The sequence below is a fragment of the Monodelphis domestica genome, chromosome 7, assembly GCF_027887165.1.
Source record: "Monodelphis domestica isolate mMonDom1 chromosome 7, mMonDom1.pri, whole genome shotgun sequence".
In the NCBI taxonomy this organism is placed as follows: Eukaryota; Metazoa; Chordata; class Mammalia; order Didelphimorphia; family Didelphidae; genus Monodelphis; species Monodelphis domestica.
The window spans coordinates 232,720,457-232,747,104 of record NC_077233.1 but is presented as its reverse complement, the minus strand read 5'-3'; the positions used below and the strand labels follow the sequence as shown (position 1 = coordinate 232,747,104).

The following is a 26,648-nucleotide window of genomic DNA, read 5'->3' as shown; positions in this document are numbered from 1 at the left end:
AAATGGCAAACCACCCCAGTATCATTGCCAAGAAAACCCCAAATGGAGTCACAAGGAGTTAGGCATAACTGAACAAGAAGGATTAATTAAGATTTATGAGGAACTTAACATGTATTTTTATTTTGTAGCCTTCTTGAGATCAGGGACTATTTCATCTTTGTATATCCAGTTCTTTGTACAATCCCTGGTTCTTGCTAAATGCTTATTGATTGATTGATTGATTGATTTAGTGATCCTTCTACCCCGGAGGTAGATACTGTATCTACTATTAAGTCTATTTTATAGATAAAGAAACTGAGGCTCAGGTGACATGTCTTGCCTAGAGTCACACAGCAATTCCAATGCTTTCCTCCATATACTGTGACTTCTCCCTTCTTTTAACTCTCTCATGGTATTTTGTGCCAGTAAATCTGGTGCTAGAGGTTCTCTCATCCCACTTCTCTGGCTCATTGCCTCTTCTGGGTGAAACCCGGGAACTTCAGTAGCTGACATTCTCAAGGATGTCAGCCCTTTTCCAAGTATTCTGACTCACAAGGCTTCCATGCTTAGAATGAATAAAGGATTCAGACAGGATTCACATCCAGTGCCATAGAGTCAAAAGATACTCATCCATCCATTTGAGCTCCACCACACACCTATTTAGCCACTATGACTTTCAGTTCTTCCCTGAGTGGGTCCTCAGCAAGGAGAAGGGCTGAGGCTCCCTCCTCCATTTCAATACATCTCTGCCTGCTGTTCTTTCTGGACTCTTTACCCTGTCATTGCTAGCTGCTCCTTTTGAGAGACCCTTCCTGATTCCTCCTCATTACCGTCTCTATACTGATGATTTCCAAATCGACTTTTCTTACCCTAGTCTCTCTGCTGAGCTCCACTCTCGCATCTCCAACTGATTTTTTTCAGACATCTTAAACTTAAAATCTCCAAAAGAAAACTCATTATCTTCCCCAGCCAGCACCCCACCTTCCCTATTAGTGTAGATGGAATTATCCTCCCAGGTCCTCAGGATCACAGCCTTGGAGTCATCCTGGATTCCTCACTATCTCTAAGCCTACGGATTTCACAGATGCAGCTTCCCCCTCTCTCTGACAAGACCACCCCTCCAGTGAAGGTCCTCATCTGTCTGGCTCAAGTCTCTCTCCATCCAATTCAGCCTCTAGAGTGATTGGCTTAAAATGCAGCTCTGATAATGCCACCTTCCACTCGGGAAACTCCAGTGGCTTCCTATCGCCTCTAAGGCCAGATCCAAAGTCCTCTACTTGGCATTCAAACATCCTTCGTATCCTAGCCCCCTCCTACATTTCCAGTCTTCCCTCACCTTACTCCCCGCCACATACCCATCTATCAAGGGACAACTGGCCTCTGGGTAGTTCTATAGTTAAGACACTCTCATCTTTCATCCAGGGGAATTCTCTGGTCGCCCCCCATGTTCAGAACGCTCTCCCTCTTCATCTCTGCCTACTGTCTCCCTTTGTTTCCTTTAAATCCCAACTAAAATTGCATCTTCTGCATAAAGCCTTCCCCAAGCCTTCTCAATTCTAGGACTTGCTGCATCTTAGTTTTTTCCTACTTAGACTGTATATAGCTTGTTTATACATATTTGTTTTTATTGCTTATCAGGCAGTGAGCTTCTTGAAGGCAGGAATTGTCTTTTTTTTTCCTAGAGACTACTAGTAAACCCTTATCTTTCATCTTAAAATCAATACTGTGGATTAGGTCTAAGTCAGAAGAGTGGTAAGGGCTAAGCAATGAGGTTAAGTGACTTGTCCAGGGTCACAGAACTAAGGAAGAATCTGAGGCCATATTTGAACTCAGGATCTCTCAATCCTCCAAACCACCTAGCTTCCCCTTGGAATTGTCTTTTGCCAATCTTTGTAAGGGGGGTTTAGCATAGTACCATAGGGGGCATGGGTGGCACTTAATAAATGTTGATTGTCTCTTGTGCCTAAGCAAGCATGAAGCTCTTTGCTCCATGTGGCTACTCTCTGCTGCTTGATTCTCCTCCAGCAGATGGTGCTAATTACTAGATCTCAAGCCACTGGACGATAGAAAAATGATATGGGGAGCTTAGGTACGGGTTTCACAACTCTTATATGCTACTTGAGTGCTTCTGGGCTACAGAAATTGTTGTGGCTGGCTTTAAGAGGCCAGGTATAAAGAATCTGCTCTGTTGTAAGGAGGAACAGAGGACTTTCTTTGCCAAAAAAGTTGCTGAAAGGCTCTCAGTGCTTTTGAAATTCAGCACTTGAGGGCAAAGCACTGATTGCCTCACCCTAGTTATGGTCTTGCCTGACTATATAAACCTTCCCAAGGGCCCATATTTATATAAAGGACAGAGCTGATAGAGCATGTATTTCGCTCTAGTCTATATTCAAAGGTCTGATCTCTTTTATACTCCCTCTCCAGATAAGTGCTGACTCTTGTGTGCTTGGCACTCTCTTTTTTGTTAAATTTAATTTATTTTCATCAAATAACATTGTTTTGTTGAAAGTAGGGGGAGTGGAGCTGTATTTCGCCCTTGTGTGTCCCCACAGATCTGCTTAGATGTGGTTGGTGGAGAGTTATTAATAGTTATCTCTAGAATATCTTCCATCTAGGCTTACCAAGGGAGATCAATTTCTGCAGGAGGTGGGGGGCTTCTCCTTGAGTGTGTTGGGCATTGAACCAGGCAACAAGGATGGGAACTATTAAGCTAAAAAAGAAACAATCCCTTACTTCAAGTTGTTTACAATTTTACTTCTCTGGATGCTAATATCCAAGAGGAGGAGATTTGATTTGGCAAAGTTAGTTATATTCTAGTAAGCTCACATCTGTTGCTTCCAGGTTGCCTCTCTCTTTTTCCCTTTTCCCCCTTCTGCATTAACATAATCCTTTTTTCTGGATTTAGCAAAGTTTAGCAACAGGGAAAATTTACTTTCTCTTCTTTTCTTAAACAGGCATTCTGTCCACTGTCTTGCCCCCAATGGATCTGCAGTTCCATCTTAAGATGTAGTTGTCGGGGGCTGAGAAATGTATTGTGGAACCATTTCTTTTGTTCTTAGAAGAGAAAACTAACCCCCCAAATGTGCACCCTTTCTTTCCCCTTGATTTTCAGTGCTGTCCTTTTCAGGGAAAATATTTCTTTTTCTCTCAGTCCCAGTTCTTGAACTTTTTGTACTTGAGCTCTACATGATTTGTTGTTGATGGAAACAAGGGTGAGGAGATGGAGAAGGAGAAATCTTTCTCGTGTGCCTCATGTCTGTTCTTAGGGAAGCTGTGGAGTCCATACTCTTCAGCTTGCTGAGGCTTTGTGGTTTTTTAGGAGTCCTGTTGTGACTGATAATCATTGTGGGAACTGGGTCACCATAATAACAATAGCAGAACAACATATAATAGTAATAAGACATTTCTAGAGAGCTTTAAAATTTGCAGAATACATGTAAAAGGGTACACCATCTCATTTCTCACAACCACCCTGGGGGATAGATACAAATATTATTCCCATATTACAGATGAGAGAGGTAAAGTGACACCCCACATTGCATAGCTAGTGTCTGAGGCAAGATTTGAACTCAGGACTTTCTTACTCCAAGTACCCGTAGTCCTTGTACAACCTATGCCGACACCCTGGCTCTCTTCTTGAAGGACATACTTGTGATATCTAGGCATGCATCTTCTCTATAGTCTCTACAAGCTTTTTCTTACTCTCATTTTTTTACTGTTGAACCACATTTTCTTTTTCTTTTTACTCAGTAGTTATTTTTTCTTTAGAAATCTTTTTTTCTCTTTTACCTGCTACATTGAAAAGAAAAAATCCTTTTAACAAATAAATATAATAGAAAATATAAACAAAAGGAATTCCCTTATCCAATAAGTCCAGAAATGTGTATTTTATTCTGCATCTTGATTCCTCTGTGTCACCAGGGATGGGTCACATGCTTCATCATAAGTCCTCTGGATTCATGGGAAGTCACTGTATTGATCAGTTTTTTAGTCTTTCCAGGTTGTTTGTTTTTATAGTGCTAGTTTTATCCTATAAATTTTTCTGTTGTGAATCACATTTTCCAACATTTTTTTGGTTACCCCTTACTTATGTTCACTTTGCTTTGAAGTCACACAGGTTAAGCATTCATTGATTTAATTTGGAGGCTTACATTGAGCTCATTATAGAAAGTTTCCATCCCATCATCCTCTGCAAACTGCAATTACTATATTAGCATAGTCTTTTTGCAAGTACTCATCATGAGATAATCATATATCCTTTTAAATAATGTTTTTTGTTACTTGGAAAAAAAAAACCCCTTACCTTCCATCTTAGCATCAAAACTCTGTATTGGTTCTATGGCAGAAGAGCAGTAAGGGCTAGGCAATTGGGGTCAAGTGACTTGCCCAGGGTCACACAGCTAGGAAGTGTCTGAATCCAGATTTGAACCCAGGACCTCCTGTCTCTAGGCCTGGCTCTTAATTCACTGAGCCACCCAGCTGCCCCCTTTTGTTACTTTTTAAAAAATGTTTTGATTACTTTGAGATAAAGCCAATTCTACCAACTCCTTTACATCTACTTCTTCAGTGAGCACTTATGAATTATTCTTCTGTTAATAAAAGCAATTTTGTCTTTTGGTTTCATTTAGAGGTGAGAATGTCAAGATTGATAGGATCCACCTCCTAGAGCACTGCGTCCCCTGGAAATGGATTTCATAGGTAGAATAGCATCAGTTACATTAATGTATATAGCTAATCTAAAGAGAGTCAGGTTGTCCAGTGGTTAGAACACTCAGCCTTGAGTCATGAAGATCTGAGTTCAAATCAGATCTTGGATGCTTATTACTTATATGACCCTGGGCAAGTTGCTGAATCCTGTTTGCCTCAGTTTCCTCATCTGGCAAATGAGCTGGAGGAGGAAATGGCAAAACGCTCCAGTGTCTTTGCCAAAAAAAATCCAAATGGGGTCATGAAGAGTCAAACGTGATTGATACAGCTACACTAAGAGCTGTGGCTCTTGGTACTCTACGCCCATTTCCCCACCATCCTTCCTGCTATCAGAAGAAGTAAAAAGAAGGCACATAGGACTCAAGCACATTTTGTCTTTTTCTTTGTTTCTTGGGGTTTCCATGGTCAAGGAATCCATCAGCACTAGACTGGACTTTGGAAAGCAGACGTAGTCTGTGGCTGGGACTATTCTCAAACATTTTCTAACATCATAAAATCTGTTCGAATTTATGCTTCTCTGTCATAACCTTCCAGAAACCAGGATGACCTCTACAACCCAGGACTTTGTGGAGTAGGTTCCTATAAAGTAGGGCTTTGTGGAGAAAAGTGTCCACATACAAATACAAGGTAATTTGAGAAGAGTGACAACTGGGGGAAGAAGAAAGAGTTCCAGAAAAGGTTGAGTGGAGGGAATGGTGCCCAAGGTGGGTCTTAAAAGGAAGCTAAGGATTCTAAGAGGCAGAGTGTAAGAGAAAACATTCTAGGTAGGTGTGACAGAGGCGGGAGATGCACACAGAAGGAAACTCCCAGTGTGGAAGGATGGACTTTGAGCCAGGAAGACCCAAGATGAAATCTCACCTTAGCTACTGTGCAACTAAGCAAAAAAAAATTTGAGCAAAACACATAACTTCTGTCTGCCTCAGTTTCCTCATCAGTAAAAAGGGGATAATAATAGGGTTTTCCTCCCAAATGAAATATTTATTAAGTGCTTTGCAAACTCTTTTTTAAAGGAAGGAAAAAATTAAAGTTCTCACTGAATAATTGTGGAATAGAAATTAATCCATCCACTGTGTCTGTGAGGCAACATTAGCTTCTGATTCTTCTTGTAAGTGTTGTCTTTTTAGCTGGTATTTTGATATAGTGGCTCTTCTAATGGGACTTATAAATAACTTCCTACTTCGAGAACACTTTGGTTCATCTGACTAATGCATAGTCTCTTGCCGGTAAGAAGAAATTAAGCTGCTTTCTCTTTCTCTCTGTCTCTGTTTCTTTATCTCATTTTTAGGCTAAGAAGGACCTGATGACTGAGGAAAGACCTTGGGTTAAGAGGAGTGTTAATACATCATTCTGAAGAATCTTCTCCAACATGACTTCCTTCTATAGGAACCAAGGATATGAAGAAGATCCTGATTATCCAGACTTTCCCAATTCTAGAGCAAATCTAGGTTCTCAGAACAGTCCAAGCTATTCATATTCCAGGAAAAATGTAGATAACCGGAAGTCCCAGGACAATGCAAAGCATTCAAACACTCACAATTATCCGGACTACCCTAATGACATGAACAGTCCAGATTATTCTGGGGACCAGGACTATCCAGACAATTTAAGATTCAGGAATCATCAGGAATATCCAGGCTCCTATCCAAATATGAACTTTTCAAGATCCCAGAATACTCCTGACTATTTACATCCTAGGGATAGTTCCCATCATTCAAGGTCCAGACGTAATCCAGACTCCCTGGACTTCCCAGTAACTCCAGATCATTCTGGGGCCAAGGACTATGGAAACTTCAGAGAGAGTCCAGATTATCGTGTTGGAAGCAATGCTTCTAGTTCAAATCCCAAGAACTATCCAGATCGCCTAAATTCTCTGGGCATTTCAGATTACAGGGGTGTAGGCTCCAGAAACAATCCAGACTTTTTAAGAACCAGAAATAATCAGAGCTATCCAGAGTCACTGGGAATTTCAGACTATCAAGGTGCTGAAGACAACCTGGTCTCTCCAGATAATGGGGGGAGTGCATATTACCAAGGAAGTCAGAACAATCATGGTTACTCCTTTGCGGAAAATCCAGAAATGGACAGAGGGTAAGTGTTAAGAGCCTGATACCAACAGGGTAGAGGCTAGTTATTAGACTATAAAGTCAGTGGGAAGCACTTCTATAAGTGATGGTAAACATATGGCCAGAGTTTGTTACTAGAAAGTCAGAGGGACTTGGAGCAGAGCTGTTCCCCTCCCTCTCTCCATGAATCTTAGGACATTCTCACTTCCCCTGCCCCTCTGCCCAACAGCCCAATGGGAGCTTCCTCCCTCCTCTGTCTGGGGTAAGGCAGGGCAGGGATGATGTTGTGAAGGATGGGCATGGCACTTGATCTGCGGGGTGGAATGGGGCCAAGGACTGGCGCTCCATCTCTAAAGGTTCTCCATCACTGACTTATATGAATAAAAATGAAGGATTAGATCAATGAATTTGATGCACAACTAAAAAATCCCATAGAAACAACAAATCAAAAACTTCCAATTAAATACCCCTAAAAAGAAATCCTAAAAACCAAAGACCTTATGAACAAAATTTTAAAAATTAACTAATAAATAAAACTAAAAGCTAGTTTTTAATGAAAATGACAATAAAATATATAAACTCTTTGTTAATTTGATTTAGAAAATAGAAAGAATATTGAATTACCAGTATCAAAAATGAAAAACATTTAATTTAGAGTAAATGAAAAAGAAATGAAAGCAATTATCAGGAGCAATTTTGCCCCTATATGCCAATAAAACTAACAATATCCTCCTCCTTGTCAGCTTTTGATCCTTCCCCTAATTATTTTGTATTTACTTCTCTATCTACATGTGATATTTCCTCAGTAGAAAGTAAGCTTCTTGAGGACAAGAGGACAAGAACTGTTTTCTCTTTTGTCTTTTACATTCTATGTAGAATTGAATTAGATTTTTGCTTTAACCTTGCAACAAACAAACAAACAAACAAACAAAACTGACAATAGAGACTTTGGGATTAATCAAAATTATTTGACTTGGGTCAAATACATCTCTATATGGTCATGTATTGTGGCCACTTTTGTCCCCACAAAAATGGACCTAAATTGGGATCAGGGTCCTTTTCCCTAGACATCAATGATGTAATTCAATCTGCTTGAGACCCAAGGAACCCGCTACCACCCAAGAAGTAAATGTGCTTCTGAAGAAAACCCTTGTTCAATAGATTCCACTGTTCATAAAGCATTTGAAACTTTATTAATTTTATCAAATCATACTATCAGGTGAGTAACAAGTGTCATCCTTCTGAGCTTTTCTCCCAGGTTGCGCAATAGAGCCCTTCAGAGGGACCCTTCCTTCCATCATCCTCATGACAGGACATCAGGTTCCCCTGGGAGAAGGAATCAAGATTACCCAGAATCCTTCCAAATGACTACAAGGCAGCCTATGTCTCCGTATATCCAACACCCTGGGCCAGATCCCGATGGCGGATACAGTTAAGTGTTTCCCAAGACCAAATTCAGATTGTGACTTCCCAAGACATTAAACATATCCTCAGAAAGAGTACACTGTTGAGTACTAGTAACTAAAACATGCATTATTATTTTCATCATCTTCATTTAACACAATTTAGTGGTGTTTAGACAGCCAGGAAGCATGTATTATTGAGTACTTTCTGCGACTACAAATAATGTAAGACCTAATCCTTCTCTTCTAGGAGTTTAGAATGTTATTCAAGGATAGAATGTCAGAGCTAGCGTCAGAGAGATGAGTTCAAATTTGACCTTAGATCTTTACCAGCTTTAAGACCCTGGGAAAATCACTGAACCTTGCTCTGTCTCAGTTTTCTCATCTGTAAAATGGGAATAATAAAAGGAAAAATGGGAATAATAAAAGGAAAAATGGGAATAATAACAGCTTCTCTACCTCCCAGGGTTGTTGGAAGAATAAAGTGAGAATTTTTGCAAGGTGTTCTGCAAAACTTAAAGCAGCAATTCCAACCAGGGGTCCATAAGATTAAAAATATTCTCATAATACTACTAAGGTGTTATTTGCCTATTAAAAGACTTCCTTTTTCAACAACATGCCTGTGTAAGACCAGATTTTCTTGATGAGCTTCAACCAAAACAACATATTGTAACACATCACCCACAGATTAAGTACAAATGCAGATATGAGATTCTGGTTGTCTTCTATTAAAACAGACATCTGAGATTTGCAAAAAATAGAAATAAAACAATGTGACTCCTCACTAAATTTTTTTATTTTAGAAAATTTACTTATTTTTCCTTAAAATGCCATTTATGCTAATATGTAATAGGCTTATTTTTAAGCTTATCAGTATTAATTTTTAAAACAACAAATGTTGAAATAGACACCTGAAAAAAAAAGAGCCAAGAACATTTACAAGGAGAATTGCAACTATTTTAGTCAACAAAATTTTTTTTTAAAATTTTAATATTATTTTATTTGGTCGTTTTCATACATTATTCACTGGAAACAAAGATTGTTTTCTTTTCCTCCCCTCCCCTCCCCCCCCCCCCCACCTTTCCCTCTCCCATAGCCGACGCATGATTCCACTGGTTATCACATGTGTTCTTGACTCGAACCCATTTCCCTGTTGTTGGAGTTTGCATTATAGTGTTCATTTAGAGTCTCTCCTCAGTCTTATCTCCTCCAACCCTGTAGTCAAGCAGTTGCTTTTCAGCGGTGTTTTTACTCCCACAGTTTATCCTCTGCTTGTGGGTAGTCAACAAAATTTTTGGCAATTAATTTAATTTCAAAAGAGCAGAATATGTCATTCTCTTTCTTATCAATCCATAGCAAGCCTCTACTACATGCAAAGCACTGTGGAGACCTTGAGGAAGAGGAAAGAAAGTGTGCCAACAATCTTTTCCCTTTTGAAACTTACAGTTAAGTCAAGGAGCTAAGGCATCTATGTGCTGAAAGAAAAATAGCTGCCCCCTAAGGCAAGTCCAGAATGCCCAGAACAGGAACACCACAGAGCAGGACCTCCTTCAGAAAGGAGGAAATTTCCTGTTGGTCTGGTCTAGTCAGGAAAGTCCACATAAAGGAAGTGTGGGACCTGAACACAGTCTAACCTTAAATTCTGGAAATATAGAATAATCACAGTTGAATAATTGATTGTTGACTGAATAATGTAAGTATCTGAAGAAGGTGAAGGAGATACAAGGAACAGCAAGGAAGTGAGAGAAAGAAGTATTTCTTTTTTCTTTTCTTTTCTTTTCTTTTCTTTTCTTTTCTTTTCTTTTCTCTTCTTTTCTCTTCTTTTCTTTTCTTTTCTTTTTCTTTTCCTTTCTTTTCTTTTCTTTTCTTTTCTTTTCTTTTCTTTTCTTTCCTCCCTTTTATGTTTTCTTTATTCTTTGTATTAATAGGAAACCGTGCCTACGAGGATGAAAGCAGGCTAGATGGAGCTTATGGAAACCAGTACTTGGGAAGAGAAGACACAGGAGAAACAGGTATGATTTTTAAAAAATGACCAAAGAATTCAAAACTTCAGCTGAATTTTATTTTATTTTTAAAACCCTTACCTTCTGTCTTAAAGTCAATGCTAAATATTGGTTCCAGTGGAAAAGAGCAGTAAAGGCTAGGCAGTTGGAGTTAAATGAACTCAGCACCTCCTATCTCTAGGCTTGACTTTCTTTTTTTTTTATTATTTATTTATTCTTTTTATTCAGCTCCTTCCTCTTCTCCCCACACCATAGAAAGCATTTTCCAGGAAAAAATATAGATTCTGACTTTCATGTTTCCACTTCTCAATTCATTCTCCAGAGATGAACAGTCACAAGTTATTCTTCAAATATTAAAAAACTAAATTCTTCAAATATTAAATCTTTCAGTATTAAATTAATTCAATTAAACATTACATTTTAAAAAGTAGCCATATATAATGTTTTCTTGACTCTACTTTTCACTCTTCATTATCTCATGTAGTTCTTTCTAAGCTTTTAAAAAATGAATTTGCTCATCATTTCTTACGGCTCGATGGTGTTCCACCGAAATCATATACCATAATTTGTTTAGCCATTCCCTAATTCCTGGACATCCCCTTGATCTGGACTGGCTCTCAATTCAGTCAGCCATCTGACTGCCTCATGGAGTTGAATTTTAAACTTATTTCAAGCCACTGGAGAGGTGCAGGACACTAACACTCAGTTCAGCTCAGGGTCTTTTTACATAGGATGAGGGAATATTGAGCCTCAAAGACAGGCCTAGAATAAGGCGGCAAAGAATGATGAGAAGGGATAATTCATAAACCTAAGACCATAAAAAATGGTCCTCATAACATAATCCTCAGCTGAATGGCTTGAGATGACCCAAAGACCTGTCCTCATCTTCCTATGGCCAAAAACATATTATTCGTCTGCCTTATCTCTTAAGAATCATATTCAGTAGACTAGAGATTTTTTTTAAACCCTTACCTTCCATCTTGGAATCAATACTGTATTTTTGGTTCCAAGGCAGAAGAGTGGTAAGGGCTAGGCAATGAAGGTCAAATGACTTGCCCAGGGTCACACAGCTGGGAAGTGTCTGAGGCCAGATTTGAACCTAAGACCTCCCATCTCTACGCCTGGCTCTCCAGCTGCCCCCTAGAGTAGAGATTTTTAACCGAGTTAAGGCATCATATTGTCTGGTAAAGATTATTATTAGTTAATCATCACAAAATGTTATCTAATAAATTCTTTCAAACACAATCTATCAGAGTTAAGTTTTGGTGGGAGCAGAAAGGGGGGATCAAGGCAATTGATAAACATTTATTAAGTGTCTTACTATGTGCCAGGCTCTGTGATAAGCATCTGGGGATATAATTAGTGGAAGGGAATGGAGTGCCAGTCAGTTTCATTGGCTAGCCAATTTCTCAGCTCTCTGTCCTGCTACCAGGAGGTAAAGCAGCATACATCACTGGTCCAGGAAAAAAGCGCTCCCTGATAAGAACTGCAGGCTAGTTTCAAGCATGTGCAGTGGTTACACGCAGTCATATTTTATAGTCGGGGAAAGAGAAGGAAATGAACCTTTTTTAAATGAACCCACAATCCCCAAGCACCTTTTAAATACGACATTTAGGAGTAAGGATAGATAAGGATGAAGACACGGGATGGTGGAATTCCTTTGGGTTAATGGATCTATTAGTCATTCTAACAATTCCTATCTACCTGTCTCTTCTTCCATATGGGGATGGGAGCAGAATCTGACCAAAATGCATCAATATTTCCCTGTAAAACCATCATCATGAATCAGTAGATTGAAAGCCAGGCTCAGAGATGGGGGTTTCTGGATTCTGATCTGATTCTCAGACATTTCCAAGCTGTGTGACCCTGGGCAAGAGATGGGAGGTCCTAGGTTTGAATCTGGCCTCAGATACTTCCTAGCTATGTGACCCTGGGCAAGTCACTTAACCCCCATTGCCTAGCCCAACACACAATAGTGAATCTAAGATAGAAGGTAAGAGTTTATTTTTTTTAATTATCATTATATAGTATAACTTTTACGATATCTAACCTTTATACTTATTGCCTAGCTTCCCTCAAATCTCAACTAAAGTCTCATCTTCTACAAGAAGCCTTTCCCAAGCTGCTTATTTTTCAATTTAATTTTTATTTTCGGTTCCAAATCCCCTCCCTCCCTCCATTCTTTCTCTGGCCATCTGGAAACATATGAAGTTGTGCAAAACGTATTTCTACACTATCCATGTCTCTGATATTCTTTTTCTTAAAAACTCTTAATTTTTGTCTTAGAATTGTTTCTAAGTATTGGTTCCAAGACAGAAGAGCAATAAGGGTTAGGCAGTTGAGGTCAAGTGTCTTGCAGCTGGGAAGTATTGGAAGCTATAGGGGAATCCAGGATTTCCATCTCTTCGCCTGGCTCTCTATCCACTGAACCACTGAGCCACCCCCTTCCTCACATCTTTAATCTTAATGCCTTCCCTTGTGATTATTTCCAATTTACCCTGTTCGCAACTATTTGTACATAGCTTTTGGTATATTGTCTTTCCTCCTGGACAGTGAGCTCTTTTGGAGCCAGGACTCTCTTTTTGTCTTACTTTATCCACATCTCTTAGCACAGTGTCAGGCACGTGGTTGGCACTTAATAGATGTAAGCTGACTATTGGGAATACTTTAGAAGCTCTACCTTCTGTTTCTAGAATCTTTTAGTCTATAATGAAGAATTCTGTTTCAGCTTTCTTACCTAGATACCATTAGAGAGCCATCTATCCTCTTGGAAAGCAAGCCAGCTCACGCATGTTGGACTTAAGAGTCACTTTCATTTTCTAAATTGCTTTTAAAATTACTTTCTGTGTTTGGGAAAATATAGACAATTTAACTTCCTTGACACTCTAGCTTTGACTAAGAATAAAATCTTAAGAACTGAGTATTATCCCTGATAAAACAGATGATCAGAACCCAGAAAAAACCCAATGTTTTCTAAGGTCTTCAGAAAGAGAAAAGAGAATAGAGAGCAAAGACCTAAGAAAAGAAAGCCTCATAAATGTTGAACATCCCCATTTCCAAAATGCCAAGGTCTCTGTGGCCTAGTTCATCCCAAAACAAAGGGCAGAAAAGTGTTATTAACCTTGGCAAAATTTCACCGGATATAGAAATTGAAATGACAGAGGATGAGCCTGCTAAGGATCCAGCCTCCAAAAAGGAGAGTCGATTAAGCAGGTTTTCAAATTCCATCTCCGTAACTTTTTCTCAGGCTTTTCACAACCGTGATTACTCAACTAAGTTCTCTGGGACTTATTCAAATGTAATAGGTAATGCTACAAACCATCCTTCCTCTAAGGGGCCTGGGCTGCAAGGGTGTTACACTTCCTTCGGTTTATACAATTTCAAGAGACCAGATACTTGTGAATTCCATTAGAATGCTCAAAAAGGAAGAGAAAATGAGAGGAGAATGGTTCTTGATAAGTATGGGTGCAATCATTACTTTTCTCTTTTGTAGTGCAATAGAAAGATCATTGGATTTAGGGTAAGAGAACTTGTATTTAAATCCTGGCAATTTACCTTTCAGTCCTCATTTTTTTTTCATTTATATAATGAGATTAAACGATCTCCAAGAACCCTTCCTGATTCAAATTTATGATCCTAATACCTAACTGATTCTCTCTCTGTCTCTCCCTCTCTGTCTCTCTCTCTCTTTCTCTCTCCCTTTCTCTGTCTCTGTCTCTCTGTGTCTGCCTGTCTCTCTCATTCTCTCTCTCTCTCTCTCTCTCTCTCTCTCTCTCTCTCTCTCTCTCTCTCTCTCTCTCTCTCTCTCTCTCTCTCCCTCCCCCCTCCTCTCTCTCTCTCTCTCCTTCCTCTCTCACTCCCTTTCCATCTCTCTCTGACTCTCTTTTACTCTCTCTCACTTGCTCGCTCTTTCTCCATCTCTGTCTTTCTCTCTTGCTCTCTCCCTCCCCCCCCCCTCGTCTCAGAATCTCTCCCTCTCTCCCTCCCTCTGGCTCTGGCTCTGTCTGTCTGTCTCTTTCTCTCTGTCTCTCTCTCTACATATATATATGTTTGTGCCTAGCCATATATGGCTGTCTGGTGCTCTATAGAAACAAACATTTATAGAAACATCTATTGATCTAAAGAAACAAATATATGAAGGTATTATATCTGTATAGAAACATATCTATATGTCTATAGATCTCTAGAGATATAAACATTTATAAATAGAAATGTACCCATATACATAGATAAATACACATAGATATAATACATATATATGTGTATGTCTACATATGCTAAACTATTTTGACTCATTTCGAGGCATAGCCTAAGTTTTTTTAATCTCAAACCAAAATTAATTGAAATTTGCTTCAGTTTTAAAAGCAGAGGAAAAATATGGCATATATATGTGTGTACATAGATAGAAAATATAAATCCCATATATTGTTACTTCTAATTTTTAAAATTATTAGCAAAATGGCACTTGATTTCTTTAGATGAGAACTCTAAAGGAAAATGTATTTATGTCGTGTGATTTTTTTTTAGGTTTCATTTATAATTGAATTCAGCTTGTATGTACACATGCACATCTATTTTCTTTATTTCAGGGCTGAGTGTTTTTGCTTTGTTTATTCCACTGCTGAACTACCAGTTGCTAAGCTCCAAACTTCCACTGCTATAGAGATCCATCCTTAATTTCAGAAAACTAGGCAAATGTGGAGGCAATATGGTGAAAGAGAAGTCTGGAAGTCAAAAGGCCTTGAGTTCTACTCCTGGCTCCACCATTCATTCTGTTTCTGTGACTCTCTGGAGCAAGAACTTTAATCTCTTTAGGTCTTTGTATCTTTGTCAAATGAGGAGATTGGAAGAGAATATTTTTCTAAGGTTGGCTCTAGCTCTAACATTCTGTGAATCTTTGACCAAGTAATTCAAGTAATAAGCTATAAAACAAAGTTTAGATGATGACTTGGAGAGAGATGAACTCTGTTAATAGACCAGCTCCACCAACATAACCCTGTTTCCTAAGAAACATTCCCTTAGATGTTATGAGTTCTGTCTAGGGCCATATTGGAGCCAGTGACATTTTTATCAGGATGGAGTCTTAAGGAATGGCTTGGGGTTGCCTTTTGGGGAGTAGTCTCTTTTCTGAAAAGGAAACAGAGCCTTGGGTCACAATTTTAAAAAGAGTATCTCAAAAGGTCAGCTAGGGGGCTCAATGGATAGAGAGCCAGGCCTGGATACAGAGGGTCCTGGGTTCAAATTTGGTCTCAGATACTTCCTATGTGACTCCAGGGTAGTCACTTAACCCCAATTACCTAACTCTTACTTTGCTTCTGCTTTAGAATATATACTTATCAATTCTAAGTCAGAAAGTAAGGTTCATTTTTTTTAAGTCAATCAATAGAAATATAGGATGGTGTAAGGACTTGAAACAAGAGCAGAAAGAATTATAGAAATTAATTTTGGAAGAGCATTTGGGGGTCAGCTGGGATGAGGAAAGAAGAAAAGGACTGGATGGACCCAGTTTACACTATGATTCTCCCTCTTTCCCAGCTCTTCAAAATCTATAGCCCCGGGCATATCCAGATGGACAGTCCTTTGCTGGTATTATTCATATGTACAAAATCTATATATTGGGTTCTTTTTTAACCCTTTCCTTCTGTCTTAGAATCAATACTACAAACAGGAAAGGCTGGGCAATTGAAGTTAAGTGACTTGCCCAGGGTCACACAAGTAGGAAGTATCTGAGGGCAGATTTGAACCCAAGTCATTCCAATTCCAGACCTAGTTCTCTATCCACTATGCAACCCAACTATCCTCTAAAACCCATGTTTTAAGAAAAATAATTTCATCACATTACTATTGTTAGTTTTTTGGTTTAACAAATCTAAAATGCTGAACAAATTAGTTTTTTTAAAAGGGGTTTTTATTTTCTATTAATAAAATGATATCATTTAATAATATAAAAAATAATACAACATTAAATTGAAATGCATCAAACCCAACAACAAGCTATTTGCTAATTGAGGTACTAATTGTGTCAGGGTGGTTTGTTTGATTTTTACAGTTCTATACTTTTTTTTTACAGTTAATTATGTTGGAGGGAAAAGGAACTGGTTTGATGAAGATCTTACTTTACTGTATGCTGCTGAAAAAACAAAGCAAGGTAGGTTTTTGTGTGATTTATTAGGGATGGAGAAAAGGAGGCATTTAGAAAATCATTTCATGAATGATGTATTAAAGTTTTGAAAGAAGCTTTCTCCTGGGCAACCTTTTCTAAATCAAAGGATTCACCAGTAAAACACAAATGGATGAATTACTTAGGTTTACTGCTGGGATCACCTCTGACTGGTCTTTCTAAGGTAATTATGCTCTAGACCCAGGCTAGATGCTGGAGAAAAGCATTTTTTTAAAACCTTTACTTTTTTGTCTTAGAATCAATACCCACAGCTAGTGTTGGAGGCTGGATTTGAACTTATAAAGAAGAGCCTTCTTGACTTCTGGGTCTAGAATGCTCTTATCCACTGAGCTACCTAGCTGCTGAAATAGTCTTGTCTACTAGGTGCTAGGCTCAGTTGTTTCTAGCTACTGAAGATGGCAAGGTACTGTCAAAATATAAATATTTGTAAGCAAGTTTTGTGCAGTCCTTTAAAATGATCATTTTCAGTGTTTCCCCCTATACATTTATTTTCCTTGGTGCTAATTCCTAGATATGGCTCTGTTGGATAGAATAGATGACTTCGCTATGACCCTTCCAGTCTTGTGGTATGTGATTTTTTCCTAAGAGAATATAACTCAGGCAGCAGCTGGGTAGCTCTTTGGATTGAGAGCCAGATCTAGAGATGGGAGGTCCTGGGTTTAAATCTGGCCTCAGACACTTCCTATCTGTGTGACCCTGGGCAAGTCACTTAACCCCCATTGCCTAGCTCTTATCAATCTTCTGCCTTAGAACCAATACATAGTAGTGATTCTAAGACAGAAGGTAAATATTTAAATTTTTTTCTTTAAAAAAGAGAATATAACTAGTGGAAGGCAAAAAAAAAAATAACAGGAATGAGAAATTTAAACCCCCAAATTGTCCATTTTTGCTCTTCTTAGAGATTTCCACTAAACAAAATGTAAGCTCACCTCAAGTCAATTTGGAGAAATATTTTGATGTTCCAGTTCAATAATTTCTGAAATAATATAAATTTAGTTTCATATCAGATTATTCAAATAGATTTTTTATATGGAAGAATAATTTTAATTTGCAATTTAGTAAAAAAGTCAAAATTAATATGGGCAGCTAGGTGGCTCAGTGCATAGAGAACCAGGCCTAGTGATGGAGGATCCTGGCCTCAGATACCTTCTAGATGTGTGACCCTGGGAAAGTCATTCAATCCCAGTTGCTTGGCCTTTTTCACTCTTCTGCCTTGAAACTAATATTTAGTATCAACTCTAAGACAGAAAGTAAGGGCTGTTTTTAAAAAACCAACACATTAGTTATGGTGGTTGTTGTCCTTCCTATTCAACAAGGGCTAACATGACATTACTGGTGATGTCTTTTGCCTCAAGAATAAATTGGCTTTAAGAGAAACAGAGTCATTCAAGTCCAATGGCAAGACAAAAGTCAAGATGACTGGTGATGGCTTGGGATGTGGTAGATGACTTTGGTTTCTTCAATATCTAACCAAGTTCTAAGACCCTGGTGGTGAACCTATGGCACACATGTTAGGGGGGGGCACTCAGAGTCTTCTCTGTGGGCACACCTGCCATCACCCGAGCACAGAGTTTACCAGAGTTCATTACTAGAAAGCCAGAGGGATGCAGGGCTGGGCTGTTCCCCTCCCCCTCTCCATGCACTCCTGAGGACATCACCTGCCCCTCTAAAAGGTTCACCATCACTGTTCTAAAGGTTCCCAGTGCCCACTTCCTTCGCCTTTATGGTCATTGAACAAATTGTTCTCATTTGTTCTTTCTGCTGGATTCAAGGGGTAAGAGGTGGTCTACACATGCCTGGGGTAGACACTCCCATAACTCACTGATGGGTTTGAGGCTTGCAGTTACCCTTGACCTGGTTTAGCCCATCTGCCATGCCAGTTTGCCAGGGTTTGCCCATGCAATCACTTCTTGGAGCCACAGGTGAAAGCTGGGTGGCAGGTAGACACCAAAGGAGGAAAATGGCCCTGTAACGGGTCCTGTAATTTCTCATACCAAGGGTACCAGTCTTCCTTGAACCCTTCATTCACCCCACATTAATTATACAGACATTTTAAGTATCCATTTTACACACTGTGTTGGGGGGCTAGAAGGAATACAGAGACGAATAAGACTCAGTAACTGCCATCATAAAGCTTAGAAGCACAAGATGTATGTAAATAACTTAATGCATATTGAAATGTGCTAATAAATAAATAGATACAAAATAAATGTGCTAACTACTTGAGAGGAGTACGAATGCAATGCTCTGAGTTCAAAGTTAATATTAAGTTCAATTTCTGGGTTCAGTCACTGAGTATGTTTCATTTCATTATATAGTTTTGAGTTCTGATTTAAGTATTTGTCTCCAATATATTTGGGGCCGTTCTCATTTCTTGTAGCTCTCCCATGATGTGGTTCTTCTAGTTGTTATTGTTTTATAGAAGATTTTTGCTGCTTTTGTAAGCCGTTTCATTTCTTTTTTTGTGACTTTTATGCAGAGGAAAGATTGGTTGTATCTCTTATAAACTTAACAAGTAGAGATGCAAACAAAATCATCCGGGAACAACCACTGACCATGCAGGAAAAGAGGAAAATTAAGTAAGTATTAAGATTTTTTTTTCTATTATGAGCTGAATATTAATTCCCACCGTCTAGTTCAGATGCCTCTTGAGAGAGAACTCTTCCTAGTGGAAGAGTTCCATAAGAAACAAATAGAAGGGGGCAGCAATCTGGCCTCCAAAAACGAACCAATAGAGGCTCAATGCAGACTGAAGCATTATGTTGTTTTCTTTCTTTCTTCTTTTCTTTTTTTTTTAATTTGAGATCTCTTCCACAAAATAAGCAATATGGAAAAATCATTTTCATGATGGGCCATGTATAATCTATATCAGATTGCTTATTGTCTTGGGGAGTGAGTAAGGATGAGAAGAAGGGAGAGAATTTGAAACTTAAAACTTTTTTGAAAAACAAATGCTATAAATTGTTTTTCCATCTAACAAGGGAAAATAAAATATTATTTAAAAACTAATGTTATGCTTAGGCAAAAAATTAAATAAAAAATGGAGAAGGGGTGCATCTGGGTGGCTCAGTGACTAGGGGGCCAGGCCTGGAGTTGGGAGGATCTGGGGGTCAAATGTGGTCTCAGATACTTCCTAGCTGGGTGACTGTGGGCAAGTCACTTAACCTCAATTGCCTATTCCTTAGCACTCTTCTGCCTTGGAACTGATACTTAGTATTGATTCTAAAACAGAAAGTAAGTTTTTTTATTTTAAAAAGAAGGAAAAAAGAAAGAGAAGAGATGTCCATATTTTACACTGAAATTCTCATGTTTGGGGCCATATTTTCTCTCATGTTTGGTGTCCATTATGGAATTTAAGAGACCTGACTTCATAGTCCAACTTCTTCTGCTACTTTGTGACCTGGTATAAATTATTTCATTTTTCTCGACCTTGGTCTCTTCATCTTTAAAAGAAAAAGGATGAACAAAAGAATTTCTCAAGTTCTTTTAATGTCTGACATTCCATTCCTGCAACAAGATCACATCACGGGGATGAGCAAGGCTTTTAGTCTCAAGTTCCCAGAGATATTCAAAGGCCTGTTAGTATATGAACTCTTTCTGCAGTGTTTTTGTAGCTTAAAAAGTAGATCATAGAATTTTACATTTTTATGCCTTTTATTTTGGACAAATCCCAATTGGCCCTTTCTGAATTTTTCTGAATTTAGTACTGAGATTAGAGATACAATTCAAAAAGACAGATAGGATTTATTTTTTATTTTTGTTTTTTGGGGTGAAGACATGGTGTAGCTGCAGGATTCTCCCTCCTTAGAATATATGGTAGTGCATATCATGGGGCTGGGAGAAGGTGAAGCTCCCATCTATTGGGGCTAGAAATTGTATTGGGTCTTACCTGGAATTCTCAGGTGTTGAGGCATCATGAACTGTTGGGTGGCAGCTGTTTCATAGTCTGATTTTTTTTCTTTAACTCAATCATTTGAGGATGCTTTTTGCTAGTCATTACCTGATGATAAACGACCACCTTCTTGCCCACATAGTAGAATGTTCCCTAGTAACAAAGGAAAACAATTCATTCAATCCAGCCAGAACAATGAAATCATCTTTAGTTTATGTAAACCTGTCAGCATCCTGAAGGCATCTATTAGTGTATGCAAAACTCGTTACCAAGAGACAAGTACGCAGCACTGGAAGCAAAATCGGACATTACATTGAATCTCAGTTCATCTGTTTTATTTTTATTTTTCAGCATTGATCATTTGAATTAGTGAACAGGTGGGGCAGCTAGGTGGCTTGAGAAACAGATTCGGATTTGGCCTCAGATACGTCCTAGCTGTGTGACTCTGGACAAGTCACTTAACCCCCATTGCCTAGCCTTTACCTCTCTTCTGTCTTGGAATACAATTTAAAACCCTTTAGAAGAAGGTAAGGGTTTTGAGAGACAGACAGACAGACAGACACAGAGAGACAGAGAGACAGAGAGGCAGAGAGAGGCAGAGAGACAGAGACAGAGAGAGACAGAGAGACACAGAGAGAGAGTCAGAGAGACAGAGAGACAGAGACAGAGAGAAACAGAGACAGAGAGAAAGTTAGAAGACATTTCACATGGTAAGCACCCAACAGAGCAAAAAATAAAAGTATATATTAATAGACTGGAAATTATGGATTACCAGTGTGATAATTAGCTTCTGGTTTAGAGTCAATCCAAGAACTAATCAGAGCAAAAAGTCAAAATCCATGCCAAACCTAGAAGAATGGATAAAGATAAGATGACAGTAGGAAGTTATAGTAGCTTCAACACTACTTATTCAAATAAATGATTGATACTACTGAATAGGAAATAGATTAAAAAAGACATTGATTCTGATTATCACAATTTCTTATGGAAATTTAACTGATATAAGACATTTTTTTACAAGGAGGAGACAAATTTTCCATGATCTCAGCTAGAAAATATTTGATCTCTTTGCAAAGTGGAATGACATGACAACCAAAGGCAATATCACTTTATAACATAAACTTAATTGTCAGATGTTTAAATTCATAATAAAAATGTTACAGAAAAAGACAATTGAAGATAACAGTCAATATCACTTCACAAAAACATATAGAGCTTTGGAGGGGGAAACAGTGTCTTCAAAAAGCTTGGTATGAGACTTAGCTAAGCTAGATTGTTCCAAGAACATTTATAAATGATAGTGGGAGAAACGTGACAAGTAAGTAAATAATAGAATTGCCAACATTTTATTATTATTATTGTTATTATATTATTATTTCAACATTTTCTTTGTGGAGCTACTGCAGGATAGATTTCATTTGACAATAGCATGTAACCAAAAATGACTTGCATGAAAGAAGTGGCATAAAAAGATATCCAAATGACAAAGTTCTCTTGTCCAAAGGAAAGTTTACCCAAAGCTGAGATGTTTGAACTACATTTCATGGTACCAGGAAAAAAGGGGTACTTCTGTGGCAAATAAGCCAGAATGTGGTTAATGGTTGTTTGTTACTCTCTTCTTCCATTCCACACAGAGAAAATGTCAATTTGGAGAAACAGCGGTCAATCAGATTTTCAGTTCAGTTAAATTGTTGTACCAAGTGCCTGAGTACAATATTCCTGGTAAGTCAGCTTTTGCCTCATCAGTCTATTTATTGGGGAAGAGAGAGTTTAAGAGAAGGAGGGGAAGTGGTAGATGAATAAAAGAGATAAATGGATGGGGGTGCCAAATAGGAATTGGAGAGATGCCAAAAGAAAACTCTCTTGACTGACCTTGGAGAGTCAGTGGGCCATAGCAGAAAGAGTAGTCATTTAGAGTGATAGAGATCTGGGTTCAAATTTTGCCTCTAATAGTTACCAGGTGAGTGTCTCTGGGCAAGTCACTGAACATCCCTGAGCCTCAGTTTCATCATCTACCCAATGGGAGGATAACATCTATAGTATCAGTATTAGTATCTACTGATCATATGACTCAAGTCAGATTTATCAGAGAAGATCAAATGAAATGATGTACATGAGATTCTCTGTAAAGCTCATTGTAATTACATAATGTTGCCTGGTGACATAAATCCATTATTTTCCAATTTAGGAGCATAGAAATTAGGATATATAAACTAGGAAAACATGAGTGGTTTAGAACATCAATATCTCCCTAAAGGTTGAATTTATTTATTTCAAATGAAAAGTTATTTTAATTATGAAATTGAATTTTTGTATTTTGTTTCTCATCATTTCCTCTAAATTATGACTGACTAAGAATTTAATGGGGCAACAAGGTTGCACAGTGAATAAAGGTCTGAGCCTTGAGTCAGAAAGACCCATGTTCAAATCCAGCTTCAGACACTTACTAGCTGTATAACCTTGGGCAAGTCACTTAACTTCTACTTGCCTCCATTTCTTCATCTACAAAATGGGGATAATATTAGCACCTCCCTCCCAAAGTTGTTGTGGGGATCAAATGATATAATAATCATGAAGCATTTAGCAGAGTGCTGGACACATAGGAAGCACTATGTAAATGTTATCTATTATTATCATTATCATTGTCAAGAATTTACACCCTCAATGAGACACTGTAGAAATGCTTGTTATTATTACTACTAGTAGTGGTATCATCATTATTAAGAATTTACCACCTCTCCACAGCTCCATATTTTCTAGCCTAAAAACTGGAGTTAGAGGAACAGTGTTGAGAAACGGGTCATTGAAAGCAGAAGTTATTTTGCTATGATTTATAATGTATTTACACCATTGCTATTAGGGTACAGTACTGTAGGCTATTCGGCAGGCTTTTATTGTACATAGCTAACGACATAACCCTGTGCTTTGTTTTTACAAAGAACCTTCACATAAGATACCTCATTTGTTCCCCAAACTATCCCTGTAAGGGAGGGTTCCAAAAGGCTATTATTATTCCCAGTTTAAAGAGCAGGAAGCTGAGCCCCAGATAAATTATGACTTGTTTAAAGTCACACAAAAACGGTAAGTGGAAGAACTGAGACTTGAACATCATTTCAGAGATGTAACTTGAACCCTAAAAATCACAGAACTTGAAAAGACTTTAGAAATCATATGATTTGAATTAAGAAGGGCCCTTACAAATCATTGAGTCCAAATCTCATTCTGTAGATGAAGAACCTGAGACCCACAGAGGCTTGTCCAAAATCAGATAAGTATTAGGTGACAGAATCAGTATTCTGGTCTCCTTGGAGCAGAAAGCATGGTGGATTATCGCCTGCCAAGTTTTATCTCTTGGGCTTCTCTTTCAATGAAGCCCAGGATCACGTTAACTTTTCGGACCACTATATATCAGTGTTGACCCATGTCGAGCATATAGTCTACCAAACCCCTAATTCTCTTCTAGATAAATCATTATCTGGCTATTTTATCACGTGCTTTTCTCTCTTTTTTGCCTTTTTTTTTCATTCTAGCATTTTCGGCGTTTTAGAGGCACAGTGTCGGAATTTTTCCAATCGATGCAGGTGTGGCAGAGGACCCTGAAGATCATTGGTGGCAAATTTGGAACAAGCGTTCTCTCATACTTCAGTTTTCTGACGTGGCTCCTTAAGTTTAACATTCTCTCATTTATCGTGAACTTTAGCTTCATCACCATCCCTCAGCTCATGGAGTCAAAACCAAACAATCTTTCCTTCAACAGTCTGGAGCTTCTCACTGGAGCAGTACGTATTTGTCAGCATTCTGATTTCCAAGCTGTTGAGTTTGGCAGGGCAGTCAAATCTATGCATTATACATTTTTGTCTTGTGAACCTAAACCCAAACAAATGGGATGGGTCATTTCTGATTCTGGATGAAACGACTGGGTAACTCCCCAGCAAAATGCACATGAAGAAGAGTAGAGAATATGACTTCTGGTTGGTTTTGGCTAACTCAAGGTTAAGGACAAATAAGTGGCACAGTGGATGAAGTGCCCAGACTGGAGTCAGGAAGATACTTTCTAGCTGGAGGACCCTGGGCAAGTCACTTAATTAACCCTGTTTGCCTTGGTTTCCTTGGCTGTCAAATGAGCTAGAGAAGGAAATTGCAAACCACTCCAGTATCTTTGCCAAGAAAACCCTAAATGAGGTCAAGAATCACTGGACACAACCAAAATGATTGAACAACAAAATCTAAGGTTAGACTAAAACATGGAAATCATAGAGTCAATTTTAATGACCACTGTTTTATAGTAAAGTTTAATATCTGGTACTACTAGGCCACCTTCCTTCACATTTTTTTTTTCATTATTTCTCTGGATATCCTTGATCTTTTGTTCTTCCAGATGAACTTTGTTATAGTTTTTTTCTAATTCTATAAAAAAGTTTCTTAGGAGTTTGATAGTTATGGCACTGAATATGTAAATTACTTTGGGTAGAATTGTCATTTTTATTATATTAGCTCATCCTACCAATGAGCAATTAATGTTTTTCCAATTATTTAGATCTAATTTTAATTGTGTGGAAAGTGTCTTGTAGTTGTGTTCATATAGTTCTTGTGTTTGTCTTGGCAAATAGATTCACAAATATTTTATATTGTCTAGAATGATTTAAAATGGAGTTTCTCTTTCTAACTCTTGCTGTTGAGTTTTGTTGGAAATAGAGAAATGCTGATTATTTATGTGGGTTTATTTTGTACCCTGAAACTTTGCTAAAGTTGTTAATTATTTCCACTAGCTTTTTAGTTGATTTTCTAGGATTCTTTAAGAATACCATCATATTGTCTGCAAAGAGTGATAGTTTAGTTTCCTTATTGCCTATTATTTAAGATTTTTGCATATACCTTCATTAGGGAGATAGGTCTAGTTTTCTTTCTCTGTCTTTGGTATCCCTGGCTTGAGAATCAGTACCATGTTTGTGTCATAAAAGGAATTTGATAAAACTTACTTTGCTTATTTGTCAAATAGTTTGTATAATATTGGAATTAGTTGTTCTTTCAATTTTGATAAACAATTAACTTGTTAATCTATCTGGCCCTGGGGATTTTTTTCTTAAGGAGTTCTTTGATGGCTTGTTCAATTTATTTTTCTGATATGGGTTTATTTAAATATTTTTTTTCCTCTTTTGTTAATCTGGGCAATTTATATATTTTTTTAAATATCCATCCATTTGATCTATATTGTCATATTTCTTGCCATATAATTGGGAAAAATAGCTCTTATTAATTCCCTAATTTCCTCTTCCTTGGAGGTGATATTGCCCTTTTCATTTCTGATACTGTTACTTTGATTCTCTTCTTTTTTTTTTAAATTAGGTTAACCAGAACTTTATCTATTTTAGTTTTTTTTTCAAAGAACAAGTTCCTAGTCTTATTTTTTAGTTCAATGGTTCTTTTATTTTCAATTTTATTAATTTCTCCTTTAATTTTAATGATTTTCAATTAGTTTTTAATCTGGGTTTTTTAATTTGTTCTTTTTCTAGTTTTTTAAATTTGCATGCCCAATTCATTAAACTCCTTTCTTTCTATTTTGTTGAAATAGGCACTCAAGGATATAAATTTTCCCCTGTGTACTGCTTTGGCTGATTCCCATACATTTTGATATATTGTCTCCTCATTATCATTCTTTTCACTGAAATCAGTAATTGTTTCTTTGATTTGTTCTTTGACCCATCAGTTTCAAAGAACCAGATTATTTAATTATTTAATTTCCAATTGCTTTTAAATTTGCTTCTCCATGAACCCTTATTAATTATTATTTTTATCACATTATGATATGAGAAAGTTGTATTTAATATTTCTGCTTTTCTACCTTTGTTTGCTTTGTTTTTATGCCATAGTACCTGGTTAATCTTTGTATATATACCATGTGTTACAGAAAGGAAAGTATATTCCTTTTTATATCTATTCAGTTTTCTCCAAACATCTATTAAGCTCTAATTTTTCTAACATTTCATTCACTGCCCCTACTTCTTTTATATTTTTTCATTCAATTTGTCTAGTTCTGATAGGGGGAGGTTGAAGTCCCCCACTAGTATGGTTTTACTATCTATTTCCTCCTAGAACTCCTTCAATTTCTGCTTTAAAAATCTGATAAGCTGTAGCATTTGGTGCATATATGTCAAGTACTGATATTTCTTCATTGTTTATGTAAACTTTTATCAAGATGTAGTTCCCTTCCTTGTTTCTTTTAATTGAATATATTTTCCCTTTAACTTTGTCTTAGATCATGATTGCTACTCTTGCCTTCTTTGTCTTAGTTGCAGCCCAATAGATTCTGCTCCAGCCTCTTACTTTTATCCTGTGTGTCTATCTGCCTCATGTGTGTTTCTTATTGACAACATATACTTGGATTCTTGTGTTTAATCCACTCTGTTATCCACTTGAGTT

At 37.7% G+C, this 26,648-nt stretch overlaps 1 protein-coding gene across 1 annotated transcript in view; it reads left to right on the top strand.

Annotated features, from left to right (window-relative positions):
• The window catches only part of TMC5 (transmembrane channel like 5), a 104,128-nt gene that overhangs the window by 29,830 nt on the left and 47,650 nt on the right, over positions 1-26,648 (top strand). The window contains exons 3-10 of the mRNA XM_056806305.1: positions 5,972-6,774; positions 8,008-8,180; positions 10,081-10,164; positions 13,194-13,460; positions 16,226-16,303; positions 18,816-18,915; positions 21,863-21,950; positions 23,759-24,007. Coding sequence (XP_056662283.1) covers positions 6,053-6,774; positions 8,008-8,180; positions 10,081-10,164; positions 13,194-13,460; positions 16,226-16,303; positions 18,816-18,915; positions 21,863-21,950; positions 23,759-24,007 — 1,761 coding nt within the window. The 5' untranslated portion in view covers positions 5,972-6,052. The remainder of the gene's footprint in view (positions 1-5,971; positions 6,775-8,007; positions 8,181-10,080; positions 10,165-13,193; positions 13,461-16,225; positions 16,304-18,815; positions 18,916-21,862; positions 21,951-23,758; positions 24,008-26,648) is intronic.